This window comes from Clarias gariepinus, chromosome 21 (assembly GCF_024256425.1).
Source record: "Clarias gariepinus isolate MV-2021 ecotype Netherlands chromosome 21, CGAR_prim_01v2, whole genome shotgun sequence".
NCBI lineage: Eukaryota > Metazoa > Chordata > Actinopteri > Siluriformes > Clariidae > Clarias > Clarias gariepinus.
The window spans coordinates 19,831,700-19,847,276 of NC_071120.1; the positions used below are offsets into that span (position 1 = coordinate 19,831,700).

The 15,577-nt window shown below is 37.0% G+C and overlaps 1 protein-coding gene across 1 annotated transcript; it reads left to right on the forward strand.

Moving 5' to 3' along the window:
- Positions 1-9,021: 9,021 nt before the first annotated feature.
- LOC128509080 (uncharacterized) lies at positions 9,022-15,338 on the forward strand. The gene is made up of 7 exons (XM_053480651.1): positions 9,022-9,175; positions 9,396-9,531; positions 9,874-9,957; positions 13,255-13,324; positions 14,453-14,552; positions 14,770-14,896; positions 15,248-15,338. Exons 1-7 carry the CDS (start codon positions 9,112-9,114, stop codon positions 15,336-15,338), a joined length of 672 nt encoding a protein of 223 aa, XP_053336626.1. The 5' UTR covers positions 9,022-9,111.
- The last annotated feature ends 239 nt before the right edge of the window (positions 15,339-15,577 follow it).

Sequence of the window (15,577 nt, forward strand, 5' to 3'; positions counted from 1 at the left end):
AACACAGGAAGATCAGGTAAACCCATAATTTGTAAAGTGAAAATGCTATGGTAATGTATGCAGCCCTTAAATGACATTTTCTATTTTAAATTTGCACAAGAGAGGGAGAAAGAGTAAACATTAACGGTAAACCTTAATGGACATAAATCTCTTTTTCTAAGTAAAAGGAAAAGCAATTTCCCCTTTCCATGTATTTCTGTCATGGGTTACAAGCAGTCAGACAAAGCAAGTAAGCAGAAAATGCCAAGTGTGCATTAACAGTATGTTCACTAGTCATGTGTCCAGTGAACTTTAGTCTTTATTGCAAAAAATATTTATTTTAAAAAATGTTAATAAAAATGTTTTCAGCAGAGAACAAAATAAAAACAACTTGACTACAATACATCTGAGCTATAAATGCCATTTTTGGACTTTTACTCATTTTGGAACATTATTATTCTCTATAGACACATACAGTTGTCTATAAAAAATGTCCAATTTAAAAACTGATATATAATCTCATTAGGAGCTTTAAACTAGAGCAAAAGCCAATGTGTTGTGAAATGCCAGTTGCATCTCTTCTTTCTGTCAGTGATCAGTAAAGTGAAAATACTTCCTGTGTTACATGCTGCCCAGATACATTTAAATGTGTTTAGTGAGTCTTTAGTGAAAGAACATGTTGAAATCAAGGAAAAATAGATTCACTGTTTGTCACTGCCAATGTTGTCACCCTGGTAGAAATTAATGACGTGTCAACTTAAAACTTTTTTTTTATATCTAATTTTGCTGCCAAACTGTACTTACTGTATGTATTGGATATTTGTGTCAATTTAAATGGATTTCATCCAGGTATATACAGTAGCTTTAATATTAGATCTTTTAATAGGTTATTTAATAGGTTAATTATATGCAAGTTATATCTCAGGTAAAAGATACTGTAAATAGGGTACACTTTTTTCCTGGGGAGACAGAAGGTGCTACTAACTACAGTATAATGTGCCAATGTGAAATATATATGAAAAATATAACAAAGGAGCTGCGAAAATTTACACTCAATGAGACTTCTTATTAGGGCTAGAAAGGAACTTACATTGTGTTTTTACTGTACATTGCCATAAACGTAGGTATCTTGTGGATAGGTATTCTTTCTTACAATCTTGATAACAGCCTTCTTTAAAGGATTCTTTAGATACCTAATGATGCTGTAGTTTCCTAAACAAATACCTCTCTAGGACCTTAAGTGTGATACAGTAGGTGCCACCTGTGCAATGAGTTCTGTTGTGAAATTTCTTTACTACTAAATATTTCACAACCATCTGTTGGTGGTATTATAACAAAGTGGAATCGATTGGAAACAACATTAACTTAGCCACGTAGTGATAGACCATGCTGACACAGAGCAGAGTCAGCAGTTGCTGAGACACATAGTGCACAAAGGTCGTGAAGGCTTAGCAGAGACAGTAGCTACAGACCTCCAAACTTAATGTGGCCTTCAGATTAGCTCAAGAACTTCATGGAATGGGTTTCCATGGCCGAGCAGCTGAATCCAAGCCTTGTGCAATGCAAAGTATCAGATGCAGTGGTATAAAACACGCCATTACTGGACTCTAGAGCAGTGAAGACGTGTTCCCTCGAGTCACGAATCATGCTTCTCAGTCAGGCAATCCAATAGACGGGTCTTGGTTTGGCAGTTGCCAGGAGAACAGTACTTGTCTGAGTGACATGTGTAAAGTTTGGTGGAGGAGGGATTATAATGTGGTGTTGTTTTTTAGGAGTTGGGCAAGGGCCCCTAAGTTTCAGTTAAAGAAACTCTTAATGCTTCAGCATACCAAGACATTTTGGAAAATTTCAACTTTGTGGCAACAGTTTGGGGATGGCCCCTTCTTGTTCCAACATGACTGCGCACCAGTATACAAAGCAGGTCCATGAAGACAGATGAGCGAGTTTGGTGTGAAAGAACTTGACTGGTTTGCAATCTCAACCTGATAGAACACCTTTGGGATGAATTAGCCGAGCCTTGCGAGCCAGGCCTTCTCGTCTAACTTCAGTGTTTGACCTCACTAATGCGCTTCTGCAAGAATGGTAAAAAATTGAAGCTGATGCAAAGAGTGGGCCAACATCATATTGAACCCAATGGATTAAGACTTTATATGCATGTGAAGGCAGACAAGCGAATACTTTTGGTGATATAATGTATGTATTTCTTGTCCCTAAAGAATGTTCCTGTATGATGTAGCATTAATTAACCTTCACTAAGTGGTCTGAGTATGAAAATGCTGCTGTGCACAAAGCAAGGTTCATGAAGATGATTCATTATTTGACAGGGGCAGCGGTAGCTCAGAGGGCTAAGGCACTGAGTTACTAATCGGAATGTTGGCAATTTAAGCCCCAGCTCCACCAAAGCAAGGCACTTAACCCTATATGCTTCAGGGTCATGGTTAAATCTACACTCTGACCCCAGACACCTAGTTATACTGGAATATGCAAAGAAAGAGTGAATTTTACTGTGCAGATGTATGTGTGACAGATAAAGGCTTAACTTAAACTTGACTTATACAACGAAAGTTAAGCCCAACCCCAATTCTACCCCTTACCCCTACACTTAGCCCTAGCGGTAGGGGTGTCTCATTTCTCTTTTGGTTGGAGGGGTAGGGGGAAGGGGAAGGTCATATACACTTTACTGCATGCTACAAGCAAATATGAAAGTTCAATAGCACAACAGTTTGCCGAGCATTTGAAATCGCATTGTTTGTTTTGCTTACAGCCATACTGTATGTGTACATGTAAATTAACGGATACGTATGATGACATATAACAGTGTTGTAGTGGTGTCCTATTTCTTAGGGGAAATATTTTAACCACTTCGTTTCAAGGGACAAGGGAAAGGGGCGAGGGGTAGGGGAAGGGGTAGAAAATAGAATTGGGATTGGGTTTTAGTCAGCTCAAAGAATCTATAGTTCGGCCCAATAATGATTGCAGATTTTTTTCTGTACACTGGTGTCTGTTTAGACAAAAACAATTCTCGCACGATTAGCACTTTCTTTTTTTTTGGGTGGGGGATTTATTTTTTCATTTTTTTCACCCTAATTTAGTCGTGTCCAATTCCTCCCAGTCACTAGGGGACTCCCACATTAGGGCTATTACTACCACTCAGTCAGGAGGGCCGAAGACTATCAGGTTCGGAGAAAACACTCCAGCCGACTGCATCTTTTCGAACTGCTCGCTCACACATCGTTGGGGCGGCGTAACACACTCGGAGGACAGCGCTATCCGCTCGCGTGAGCTCACAGACGCCCCTAAGCACTTGGCTGTGATTAATGTGGAAGCACTAAGTACCTCTTATCCCTCCCCTCTGAGAAAGCTTGGCCTCTAGACCTTCGGCTGCGACAGGTTACAGCATCACCCGGGAATCGAACTCGCGATCTCCGGATGATAGGGCGAGCACTGTACCACTGCGTCATTTTCTTTGTTTCTTTTAAATTATTCTGCCTGCCACACTAATAAAAAAAATCTATTGACAGGATAATTTGGTCATTCAGTACATTTAGACCATCCACTGACTTTTTGTTGCCACATAACAAAAAGCCTTTATTGCCACATAAGCTGATTCTTGATGTAATTAACTGAAGCAACCCAAGATCATAATATTACCTCCAGAGCAGTGGCGGCTGCTAGCTTTTGAAACAGGGGAAGTTCATATTAGGCCTTCGTCCTAAAATTGATTATGTTCTTTGCACTTGTCATGCCTTTTGTATGCCCTGTCAAAGTTACCCAGATCCCCAAAACCCACCCCTAGGTTTCGTCAAGAGGCATGGCCAACAGTACATTATCTTTGTCACAGCACTTCCAGTCAGCCAGTTCACCTTGTCATACCAGGAGAGCTGAAAAGACCTGGTATTTTTTCCTGATTTTTGCACCAGATCAATCTTGGGCATTAATTGGTCTGCCCTGGCATTTAATTCTGAGTCTCTCCTCGTAAGGAAGACTACTAAATGGTTTTGCCAAAAGCAGGTCAACAATATTAGCACCGTCTGCGGCTGCCATTATGTACAGCTTGCTAGCTGGCTAGTTTTCCCTTCCACAAGGTACTTCAATTATATGAACAAACTAACTTTACAATGCTAAAACAAGGAGCAAAGTCAAGAACGCTATAATATGTTAATTGTACAAACAAAAATGGTTTATATAACCTGCAAACAATACAAAGTGCAGCAGTTCGTCGTACCACTTAACCTGCAAATCCGCATGGGTCAAAAAAGGGGATCCGCCCTTTAAACAGCTCCTCCAATCATCATGCAGCAGCCCAGCGTCATGGCCCGCCCACTGCTTCATTCTATCCCAGAGAAGCTGAGCCTTCCTGGAGGTGACGATTTTGGTGCATTTATCCAATTACCGTCCAGCTTTTCTGCAGTGAAAAAAGCTCCTCTGTGCTGCCCATAGAGCTCCAGTAAGGCTGGGCTTCAGGAAGGTTAAACGCACTGTGCTGCACGGAAATGTACAATAAATATACAATAAATACCTGATTCTGAACAAGCTAGTCATGAAGTTGAACGCGTTCTAGCGCACTTTTATTAAAACTAATATAAATACGACAGTGCATATATGAGCATTTATTTTCTGACATAGTAAAGGAAGCTGAGCTTTCCTTGTAGTCTTACTGTAGAGCAGCCGCCACTGCTCCAGGGGCTTATACAGTGGGCACTATGCATGATAAGAACATTGCTGCATGCACATCCCTTTTAATATGCCCACCACCCTGGAAAAAGTTCAAACTGTACTCATGACCTTTTTTTATTGAAAGTCTAGTCTTTATGCTCCCCAACAAATTGAAGACTTTTTTTTCTAATAAGTCTCACTAACATGTTTTTCTTATGGCCATACAGCTGATTATTTCCACATTTAAGCATTTAATTATCTTCATTTATGGTCTTTCATTTTTTTAACGACTACATTTCTTATGTGAAGTTGATAGTTCAGCACATCATTCCAGGCTTTAATAACATATTCGTTTGAATGCATACTACAAGTATATTACTATTATACTGAGCCATACTGTATCCTTTCTAATAAATAACAGCATTCAGTTCAGTCTGTTAGTTTAAAACCTATCGCTAAATGTGTATTAATCTCAGGTTTGTTGCACATGTTGCAAATCTTAGGTCCCTAGCTTTATTTCTTCACTATATCACAATAAAAATAGGCCAAGCACTTAGCACAGTGGGCATCTTTCTCTTCCCTATTTTTTAAGAAAAAAGGGAAAGGGAGTTCTTATAAAACCACTAACAATTCCACCAAACCACTAACAATTCCACCTTGAGAAAATATTTGTAACTGATTATTAATAAATAATAACGTGCAACACATACTTTGTATTTACCTTATTTTCTCCAAATCTGAAACACTTAAACATTTTTCATAAGATGCTTCTGCGTAAATGGGGAAAAGTGCAATCGCTGCAACAGGAAGCCTAGACATGAAACCTGAAACGAAGAAATGCAGGTGATCTCTGAATGTTCATCTCAGCATCCTACACATCAAGACCACAAATTTCTGGTTAATTGATTCAGCATCTTATCTATAGATGGAAACTTAATGCAGCAGTGCAATGCAAAAACAAAATCATACCAGACAACTGCTTCAGCAAATAGTGAATGTATCTGGTTCATGTAACTTTTTTTTACATAAAATATTAAATATTTTTGCAGCAATCAATCAGCCTTAACATTAAATGACAGGTGAACTGAACAACACTGATCACCACCTAAACTGTATATACCAGTAAACTGGTGACAGGGTCATGGGCACACAAGACTTGTCCATGCCTGGGGGTGCCTGTTGGTCCAATCCTACAAAAAAAAGCCAATGCAGCATAATTCACCAAAAAAAAAGTCAAATTGCTGACAAAGTCTGTTCCACAGAAGCCCCACCCCACAGCCCATAGCACACAAAGGACACACCACCAGAGGGCTTGTGGAGTCATGCCCCTCAAAATACCAGAGAGGAACCCAGAACCTTGGTGATTATAATGTTATTGTTTTTAATGTCATGGCTGATCGGTTTATACAAAGGCACTAAAGTGTGGTACATCATTAAGAAAAGATGCCATGGCAAACAGATACAGTTTATACACTGCAGCACATCTTCATTTTATTCAGAAAAAATCTTAATTTAATATGTTTCATCTGTCTTAATCTATGCATTTAAATGTTTCATTCCTTTTTATGTTTTATATTTACAGTCACAGACGTTTACATACAGTTTACTCATCATCAACATTGCTATTTCATTTCAACTGTGCTTAAGGAAAGTTTTCAGACCCTTTTAAGTTTTCCACATTTTTCAATGTTTCAAGCTCATTTTAAAATAGATTAAAAAAAATTTTTTCTTATCACAATCCTCCACAAGTACAAAGTAAAAACAGATGTTTGGAGTGTTTTGTTAAAGTTTAAAAAAAAAAAAATAAAATTACATAAGTATTTAGACCCATTACTTGATCAAAGCAACTTTGGCAGCCTCAAGTCTGCTTGTGAATGATGCAAGCTTGGTATGCCTTTCTTCTGGGAGGTTTCTTCCATGCTTCTTGGCAGAATCGGTCATGCTCAACCAGGTTGAACAAGCAAGATCAGTGCATAGATATTTTCAAGCTGCTCCAGAGATGCTCTATTGGGTTCAGGTTTGGACTCTAGGACTTTCACAGAGTTTCTGAAGCCACTTTTGGGTTTTCTTGCCATTTGACTTTGACTCATGGTCTTGTTGAACTGTAAATTTTAATTCCAGTTTAGTTAGTTCTTTATTTCTTGGTTACCTCTCTGACCAAGGCCCTTCATCCCTGATGGCTCAGTTTGGTTGGGCATCCACATCTGGTAAGGTTGGTTGTTCAAAATAGTTTCCATTTGAGAATGATAGAGGCTACCATGCTCTAAGGTAATTTCAAAGCTGGCAAATCCTTTGTGTGCTATGGGTATCACCTGTATCCTTTCCCAGATCTGTGTTTTGACAAAATCCTGTCTTGTGGGTCAACAGATAATTCTCTCGATCTCATGGCTTGGTTTACACTCTGACATAGACCATCTACTGTGATAGAGATACAGGTATACTGTATACTGTATATACAGCATATTTAATATTGGGTTAAAAATCAGGTCTGCCTTATCCATTGCATGTCACTGGGGTCATTGTCCTGATGGAATTCTGAGGAGTTAGTCCTCTGTCCTTCATTATTATTCCATCCACTTTATGCAATTTCCATTAGCAGCAAAAACAGCCCCAAAATGTGGTACTATCCCCACCATAACAGTTGGTACAGTGTTCTTGAGATTGAAAGCCAAACCTCCAAACATATCTCTGGCTATAACTTTACTCCTCTTTGTCCATTTGTCCAATATAAAAACTGGACAGCGACCAGTGGCTATATAAATCTTGTTTGGCTGTAGACAGTGACACTGGTGTTCCAGCAGCTTTAATTTCATTCCGGGCCTGTGCCATGGTAGTTCCTGTTGTTGTTGTTTTTTTCCTGAGCATCTGCCCGAATTCTGAACTTTTTTTTAGACCTTGGTAAATGGTTAAACTATCTAATAACCTATAGTATGTACAATTGTTAAATCTGCAATTGTTTAGAAATGGCTCCAAGAAACATTTCTGACTTGTGTAAACCTATCACCCACTTTTTCCCACATCTCTATTGAGCTTCTTGGGACTTCCCATTGTACTGTGTGTTAGTCAATCTAATGATGCTGTCGCATTTTTTATTGGTATAGAGAAGCTACCAGCTTTAGTCATTCATCATCACTAACAGGAAGTTGGCAGGCCTTAAGTTTTCAGGACTTTCAGCGCCACTGATTTAATAATCTGAGTAGGCGTATGTATATTTTTAACTGTGTATGTACAGTACATTTTTGAGCCTATGTTGATATCAGAAAAACAAAAAAGATTCAAACTTGTGCTTCAAATTCTTGTTTTTTTCTATAATATGTATGTTGTGCAATCATTCCTTCTCAGAAAAAAAAACATGTTCAATGAAATCATTGAAAGGCCAATATTGCCATTATTTTCATTTTCATTATGAGTATACTTACAATTCTAACCGCAACTGTAATATATATATATTTTTTTATGACATTTAATATGAAAATTCTAGAAACATTTGAATAACATTTATGCGTGCAGCTGAAATAAACTATCAATTTAAAGTTGACAACATACAGTAATGCATGTGTAAAAGTACAGCAACTTATGCCATATGATTTACATTTGTCATCTTGTGCATTTACAGACACTGAGTACCACATGTAGGATTAAAAATGCTTTTTTTGTTTGTTTTTCAAAACTACAAGATTTTCATGCATGCCAAATTTCTTGCATAAATTCTTGTATGAAAGATTTTAAAATCATTGTGATTATTCATGACTCATTGCTATTATTATTGTTCATAACAAGGAATTTGAATACCTGAATCTATGTGTGGTTATAAGTATAGACTGCAAAAACAATAAGCATTTTGCATTAATTACAATCCTGTAATTAGTTCCCTTGCAATGGTTAGGCCTCGGTCTGTCTTCATTCAGTACATTCCACCTACAGTTTCCCCTTGTCGGTACATCTAGAGATCCTTTCCTAAAAATATTTTCAATACCATATTAGTGCTTTCATTGCATTTTCTTTATTAAAGACGGTTGCTTAGCACTACTTTACAACCTTTTTAGCAAGTCATATTTAAGATATAAGGGAAAAAAGTGCTCTATTAGTTAATAAATAATACTTTATGTAATAAAGAATTAATCAATAATAAGTAATTATTTTGGTAAAAATGTGGAATCTATGTTTGTTGTCCTGGTCAGGGTTGTGACACAAAAATGCTGAAAAAGGCATTAAGAGCTGTTTCAAGAGTACACACTAGTCAGCAATTTTTTTGCAACACCATAAAAAATGAATAAAAAAAAAAATCTGTATATACATACTGTATATACCTGCCCCTGTCATTTTCTTTAGATTCCCTCCCCCATTTCCAGTCAGAGGCATGTTATTTGGTTTTTCATCTATAATTAGATTACTTCCTTCTCTGAGCATCTTTATAAACCAAGCAAAGCAGCCTGTTAGTCCCACATCCACTCCACTGCCACCTGCACCATCATCATGCCTCTCAGTGCCAACCTACTGCTGGCGGCAGCTGCCCTGTGCTGCTTCGCCACCGTGTTTGGTAAGACATCATTTTGCATTTACTTTTTATAGTTTTAGCACATTCTTAAAAATTTTATATCTAATGTAATTTCGACAGGTTTCTAGGATTTTGGTATTGCCCTATGTGAGTGCTAATTAATATGAGACCCTAATGGTTCCCAATCCCAATTGGGTGGATGGAACTGTTTTTGAACTGCGACATCCTTTTATGTTTTCTGTCTTTGTTACTTTTTTTGCAGCTTTTCCTATGGAGGGAACAACCAAAGATAACCAGTGCCGCTGTTTAACCACCACAGACACCGTCATGAACCCGCGATCATTTCAAAGAATTGAGATCATACCTGTCGGGCCAAGCTGCCGCCACACTGAAATTATGTGAGTCAGGGGGAAATGTATGGATTTGCCTAAAAACACTGGCTACTTCCAATGTTACATGCCAGTGTGCTTATTCTACTGTTGTGATAATCATATGTATTATAACAGGCTGTGATTATGCATTCTGCTATTGTTTTAAACAGATGGCCACACACTCAATGCCAATTTTTGCTACCTTATCTAGCGTAGTAATTAATATTAAGTGAAAAACTGATGACTTACAAAGTATATCACTTAAAGACCAGTTTTAAAAAGCATTATTAAAGAACAACTAGGTTAATCATTGTCATTTTTAACTAAATCGAATGTACATTAGTGCTCATAGATTTTTCCCCCTCTCAGTATCACCCTGAAGAACACCAACAAAGTAGTGTGTGTGGATCCTGAGGCAGTGTGGGTCCAACAATTCATTAACAGAGTCATAAGGTAAGTCATTTATGTTTAGAAACAGTTGCTTTGCACTAATAATGACGTTATTATTTAGTTTGACATTTTGCTATAACTTTTATTTTTGTCCTCTTTGTAGATATGACAACACTGATAATGATAATAATTAACTTGTGGTCATGCCACATCATTCAAGTTTAAGATTTAAATAGAAAAATGCATTCCATGTTTTTCTTTAATAAATAAAACATTTTTTATATAAAGTTGCCTTAATATAAGAGGAATAAAACACCAGTACTGTTATCATGTCAGGCTGCCAATTATACACCATAGACATTTGTAAAATAACCACATAACTGTTTATTTATTAAATATGTACTATGTTTGCTGATGTGAGTTTCTTCTTTGCAGGAAAGGTCAGAAAAAGTGAGAATCCCCTGTCTGAGGATGACGACACATGCACATTTTCTCTTTAGTCAAAGTGGAAGCGAGCTCGGTTTCTGATGTAATAAAGATGCAATACTTTTTTTTTTCTTCTCAAATGCAACTACAATGTGAAAATGGTTTTTGTTTGACATACTGAATAAAGTACATTAAAAATTGAGGCCTGACTGTAAAATATCTGCTTCCTTATACCTACTATAACTGACACACACACACATATACAGTACAGGGGAAAGTATATAAAACTTATCTTTAGTGCATAACTGAATAAATCATTTCAAAGCAAGGATAGACATGTATAGAAATCCTGTACATCACCACAGATATATGTATATGTGTATATAACTGTATATGATAAATTACTAAGATATTAATTTGAATATTTGGCCTTATTTATCAGAGTATACCTTCAAAACAGAGGAAACTGTTAAGGAAAAAAAAAACATGTGGGCTAAATACTAAGTACATGATTCCACCATAGCATTTCAAGTGGGTTGAGGTCTGAACTTTGACTACACCATTCTAAAACCTATTTTATTTTTTAGCCATTGTGATGTAAATTCACTAGTTAGCTTTGGATTATTGTAGGACTATAGGACTCACATTTATATCTAAAATTCATTGTTGACTCAGTGACTCCCTGATCCTCTGGCAAGCCCAGATCATTACCTCTCCACTGGGCATTACATCTGAACAGCTACACTTTTGTCTCGTCTGTCCATAGGACATTGTTCCAGAAGTCTTGTGGTTTTTTCAGATGCAGTTTTGTGAACCTTAGTCCTGCTTCTGTGTTGTTTTTAGACAGAAGAGGCTTCCTCCTTCCAAACAAACCGTACTTGTTCAGTCTTGTTCTAATTGTGCTGTCATGGAGGTTAAGGTTTAACATGCCCAGTGTCTGTGATGTTGCTCATGGGTATTTCTCTGAGTATTGCACAGTTTTTTCTGTGTCTGAATGTGCTGAGACGTCCAATCTGGGGGAAATTGCCGACAGTCTTGAATACTTCCCACTTGTAAATAATATTCTCACTGTGGATTGTTGAACTCCAAATAGTTTTGGAAGTGTTTTATAACCCTTTTTACAATGATGTGCAGCAACAATTGCTTTTTCCTCTTGTCGTTGTGTTAACACATATCTGACTGCTTCAGACCAGCAAATTGTCTAAACTTCTGCTTTTATAGAAGTCTGCACACCTACTGATGATCAGTTAATAAAGGGCTGATGATTAGCAGCACCTGGCTGCAACTTACCATCTTTAAGCCTGTGGGAGCAGTAATGAGGTACTTAAAATTACTACGACACATTTTCATTTTCTTACAGGTAGGGAAGCACTAACGTTTACACATGTTTGTATTAATAAAGGACATATAAGAATTAGATGTGGAGCTTTCTCAAGTACAACATAGAAAATTTGCCTTCTTCCCATAGTGCATCCTGGTGCCATTTCTTCTCCAAGTAAACAACATACATGCTCCTAGCTGTTCACTGGATATAAAAGAAAACAAAATTATCATCATCATCATCATCATCATCATCATGTCATGGCACATTCTTCTATTGCTCCATGGTCTATAGTTCAGATGTTCACGTGCCCACTGATTGTGCTTTTGACAGTGGACACGGGTCAGCATGCGCACTCTGACTAGGCTAATGTGATCTGTGATCTTTCTATTATAGCCAGCTTTAACTTTTCAGCAACTTGTACAGTAGCTCTTCTGTACATAGCCCTTACTGCCCACACACAGGGCTCGATTTGAGGGGGAACCCAGTCCGCACTACAACTTGGCACGTATGATCATCTCCTAACTATAAATAATGACGATTAGTCAATCAGAATTCAAAATTGTAATGCGCTGCCCACAAGCTCACGCAAGTTTGTGTCATTTTTTGTGTGTGTGTGAGAGAGAGAGAGAGAGAAAGAGAGAGAGAGAACTGGTGCGTAGTCACACAAAGGTACAGTGTTATTTAAATTAAGTTATTCAATTACTAATGTTAATGTAAATTTTTGATCTACTCCGATAAACATCCCAAGATGAAAACCATGGAAAGGAACAAATAATTGTTTTGACAACTGCATGTTTAAGTTCATGCGTTTTGTTTCGATGGCTCCGAGTTGATTTAATTAAGCTTACATTTTGTTAATAAAATTGTCCTTAAGAATTTGACATATTTCACAATCATTTTTTCTAATTAAAAAATACTTAACCACACCACCCCCACACAAATCACTGAACATCACACAAGGCTTGTAGTTTTGGATTTACTGCAGTTACTGATGAAATTACTGGGAACTGGGTTCTACACATTATGAAACCTGTAAGATAGTGCTGAATCAGTAACTTCACTGACTAATGGAGATCACATAAACACTTGAAGATTCATGGTAAAAAAATCAACATTAGAAAATCATAGTTACATTTAATATTAAAAAGTCAAAGTATTTCCATACAAACACAATGTGATGAGAACTTATTGGATTGGGAGAAAACTGCTGTGTGGCCATAAGAAAATCACTTGTTAGTAACACTAATCAGGAAGAAAGGCAAAAAGGCTTTAATTTTCTACAGAACTTAAAACTTGGACTTTGGAGCAATGGAAAACAGGCATGTGTTCTGATCAAACCGAACCATTTTCAACATTGTAGTTGCATTTAAAAAAAAAAAAAAAAAAAAATTGCCAAACACTGAGACTGCTCGTTTTCACTTTGACTAAAGAGAAAGTATGCACGTTTTTTTCATCTTCAGATAGGCGATTCTCACTTCTTCACATATTTTCAGAGTCCAGATTGAGCCAATTCCAGAGCAATGTGCATGACAGGGAAAGAAGGGAAGTGTATGAAGCAATGCGCCCCTCATGCAATGCGCCCCCAGTGTTATGATTTGGGGCTGATTCAGTTGTTCAGGTCCAGGCTCAGCAACACTATGTGGCAATAAATGGAAGTCAGCTGATGACCCGAAGGACCAGGTTATCCCATGAATCAATTTTTTCCCCCTGATGGTGCGGGCATGTTCCAGGACTCAAATTGTGAAAGAGTGGAGGAATCATTTTTACACATGAACTGGCCACCACACTGCGTGCTGGATTCTTGCTAAAATGCAAGATTTTATCGAATTTCATTAATTATACTATATAGAAATAGATACAACATTGTGTGCTGTAATCAAAGCTAAAAATGGCTGAATAAAATCTAAGAGTTTGCCACTTTTATTTTGCCCATCCAGTGTGTAACGATATCATATACAGTCAGAATCTCAACCCAATCAAACCCCTATGGAATTTTGTTTATCATGTGAAAAAATTATTTTATGTTGGCTTTTCCATTGTCATCCATTTGTGTGTGAAATAACTTATCTATTGTTTTACTCCGTCATTTACAATCCACAGTCCAACAACCCCACAGTATGAATGATTTGCAAACATATTTTGAATTTAGCTTGTTAAATGTGGCTCGTCATCAATATTAGTGTTCTTTAAAAATGATACCTGAATCTATTTACGCTGCAAAAACAATCACATTATGCAATCCTGTAATTTGTTCCCTGCAATGGTTAGTCTGTCTTCATGCGGTACATTCCACCTTTACAGTTTCCTCTTGCCGGTACATCTGGAGATCCTTTTTCTATAAATGTTGTTAATAACATGTTAGTGCTTTTATTGCATTTTTTTTTTGGGTGGAAAAAAAGGTACTTAGTACTACTTCACAAGTTTTTAAAAAATATATAACTAATGTACAAGATAAAAAAGGTGCCAAACTAGTTAATATTTAATACTGTAATTACTGTAATAAATAATTAGTAAATAATAACTCATGGTGAATTAATTTGGTATAATTGTGAAAAATCAAAGGGCCATAAAGGACTGTTTTAAGAATACAGACTTGTCAGCAATTTTTGTGCAACATGGGGAAAAAAAAATAATAATAAAACAGAAATACATTTTATATACGTTTGCCTATCAGGTTTTTTTTTTAAGATTCCTTCCCCCGTTTCCAGTCAGAGGCATGCTATTTGGTTTTTCATCTATAATTAGAAGTTGACTAACATTACTTCCTTCTCTGAGCATCTTTATAAACCAAGCAAAGCAGCCTGTTAGTCCCACATCCACTCCACTGCCACCTGCACCATCATCATGCCTCTCAGTGCCAACCTACTGCTGGCAGCAGCTGCCCTGTGCTGCTTCGCCACCGTGTTTGGTAAGACATCATTTTGCATTTATTTATTATAGTTTAAGCATCTTCTAACTGGTTTAGTGATAAAACTTTAGCTAATGTATTTTTGACAGATTTCTAGAACTTTGGCATTGCATTATGCGAGTCTTAATTAATGTCCTAAATGGTTCCCAATCCCAACTGGTTGTATGAAACCATTTTTAAACTTTTTTTTTTTTCTGTCTTATTAACTTTTTTGCAGCTCTTCCGGGAATACCGAATGACCAGTGCCGCTGTTTAACCACCACAGACACCTACATTAACCCTCGATCGTTTCAAAGAATTGAGATCATACCTTTCGGGTCCAGCTGCCGCAGCACTGAAATTATGTGAGTCAGGGGGAAATGTCTGGGGTATGCCTAAAAACACTGGCTACTTCCAATGTTACATGCCAGTGTGCTTATACTCTACTGTATGTGATAACCATATTTATTATAATAGGCTGTGATTCTGGACTAATTTGCAGAAGCAGCAGTGGTATTTTTAGTCCTTCTACTGCATACTCAATGCAAATTTAGCTAGGTTAGCTTGCATGCTAATTAATATTAGGAAAAACTAATGAATAACACTGTACATCCTTTAAAAAATATTTTAGAAGAACAAGTGTCTGACAATTTTTCATTTTTAACTAAATCAATTGTACAGTATATTAGTGCTCATAGATTTTTCCCCCCTCTCAGTATCACCCTGAAGAACACCAACAAAGTAGTGTGTTTGGATCCTGAGGCAGTGTGGGTCCAACAATTCATCAACAAAGTTGTGAAAAAGTAAATAATTTATGTTCGAAATTATTTAGTTTGACATTTTGCTATAAATCTTTTTGTTCTATTTGTAGCTATGACAACACATAAGATAACAACATTTATCTTTTAAGGTTTAAATACAAAAATGTTTCTGATGTCTTTTTTTAATCAATAAAAATTCTAACGTAGGTAAATTGCCTTAGTAAAAGAGCTGTCACAATCCAGATTATACGCCTTAGACATGTGCAGAGTAACCGTGTTACATAA

What these genes read in the sequence shown, in the direction of transcription:
- LOC128509080 (XM_053480651.1), top strand. Translation starts at nt 9,112, where the DNA reads ATGCCTCTCAGTGCCAACCTACTGCTGGCGGCAGCTGCCCTGTGCTGC. An exon ending in TGCCGCCACACTGAAATTAT is followed by an intron (nt 9,532 to 9,873) that starts GTGAGTCAGGGG and finishes TCCCCCTCTCAG; the next exon opens with TATCACCCTGAAGAACACCA. An exon ending in CTGCTTCGCCACCGTGTTTG is followed by an intron (nt 14,553 to 14,769) that starts GTAAGACATCAT and finishes ACTTTTTTGCAG; the next exon opens with CTCTTCCGGGAATACCGAAT.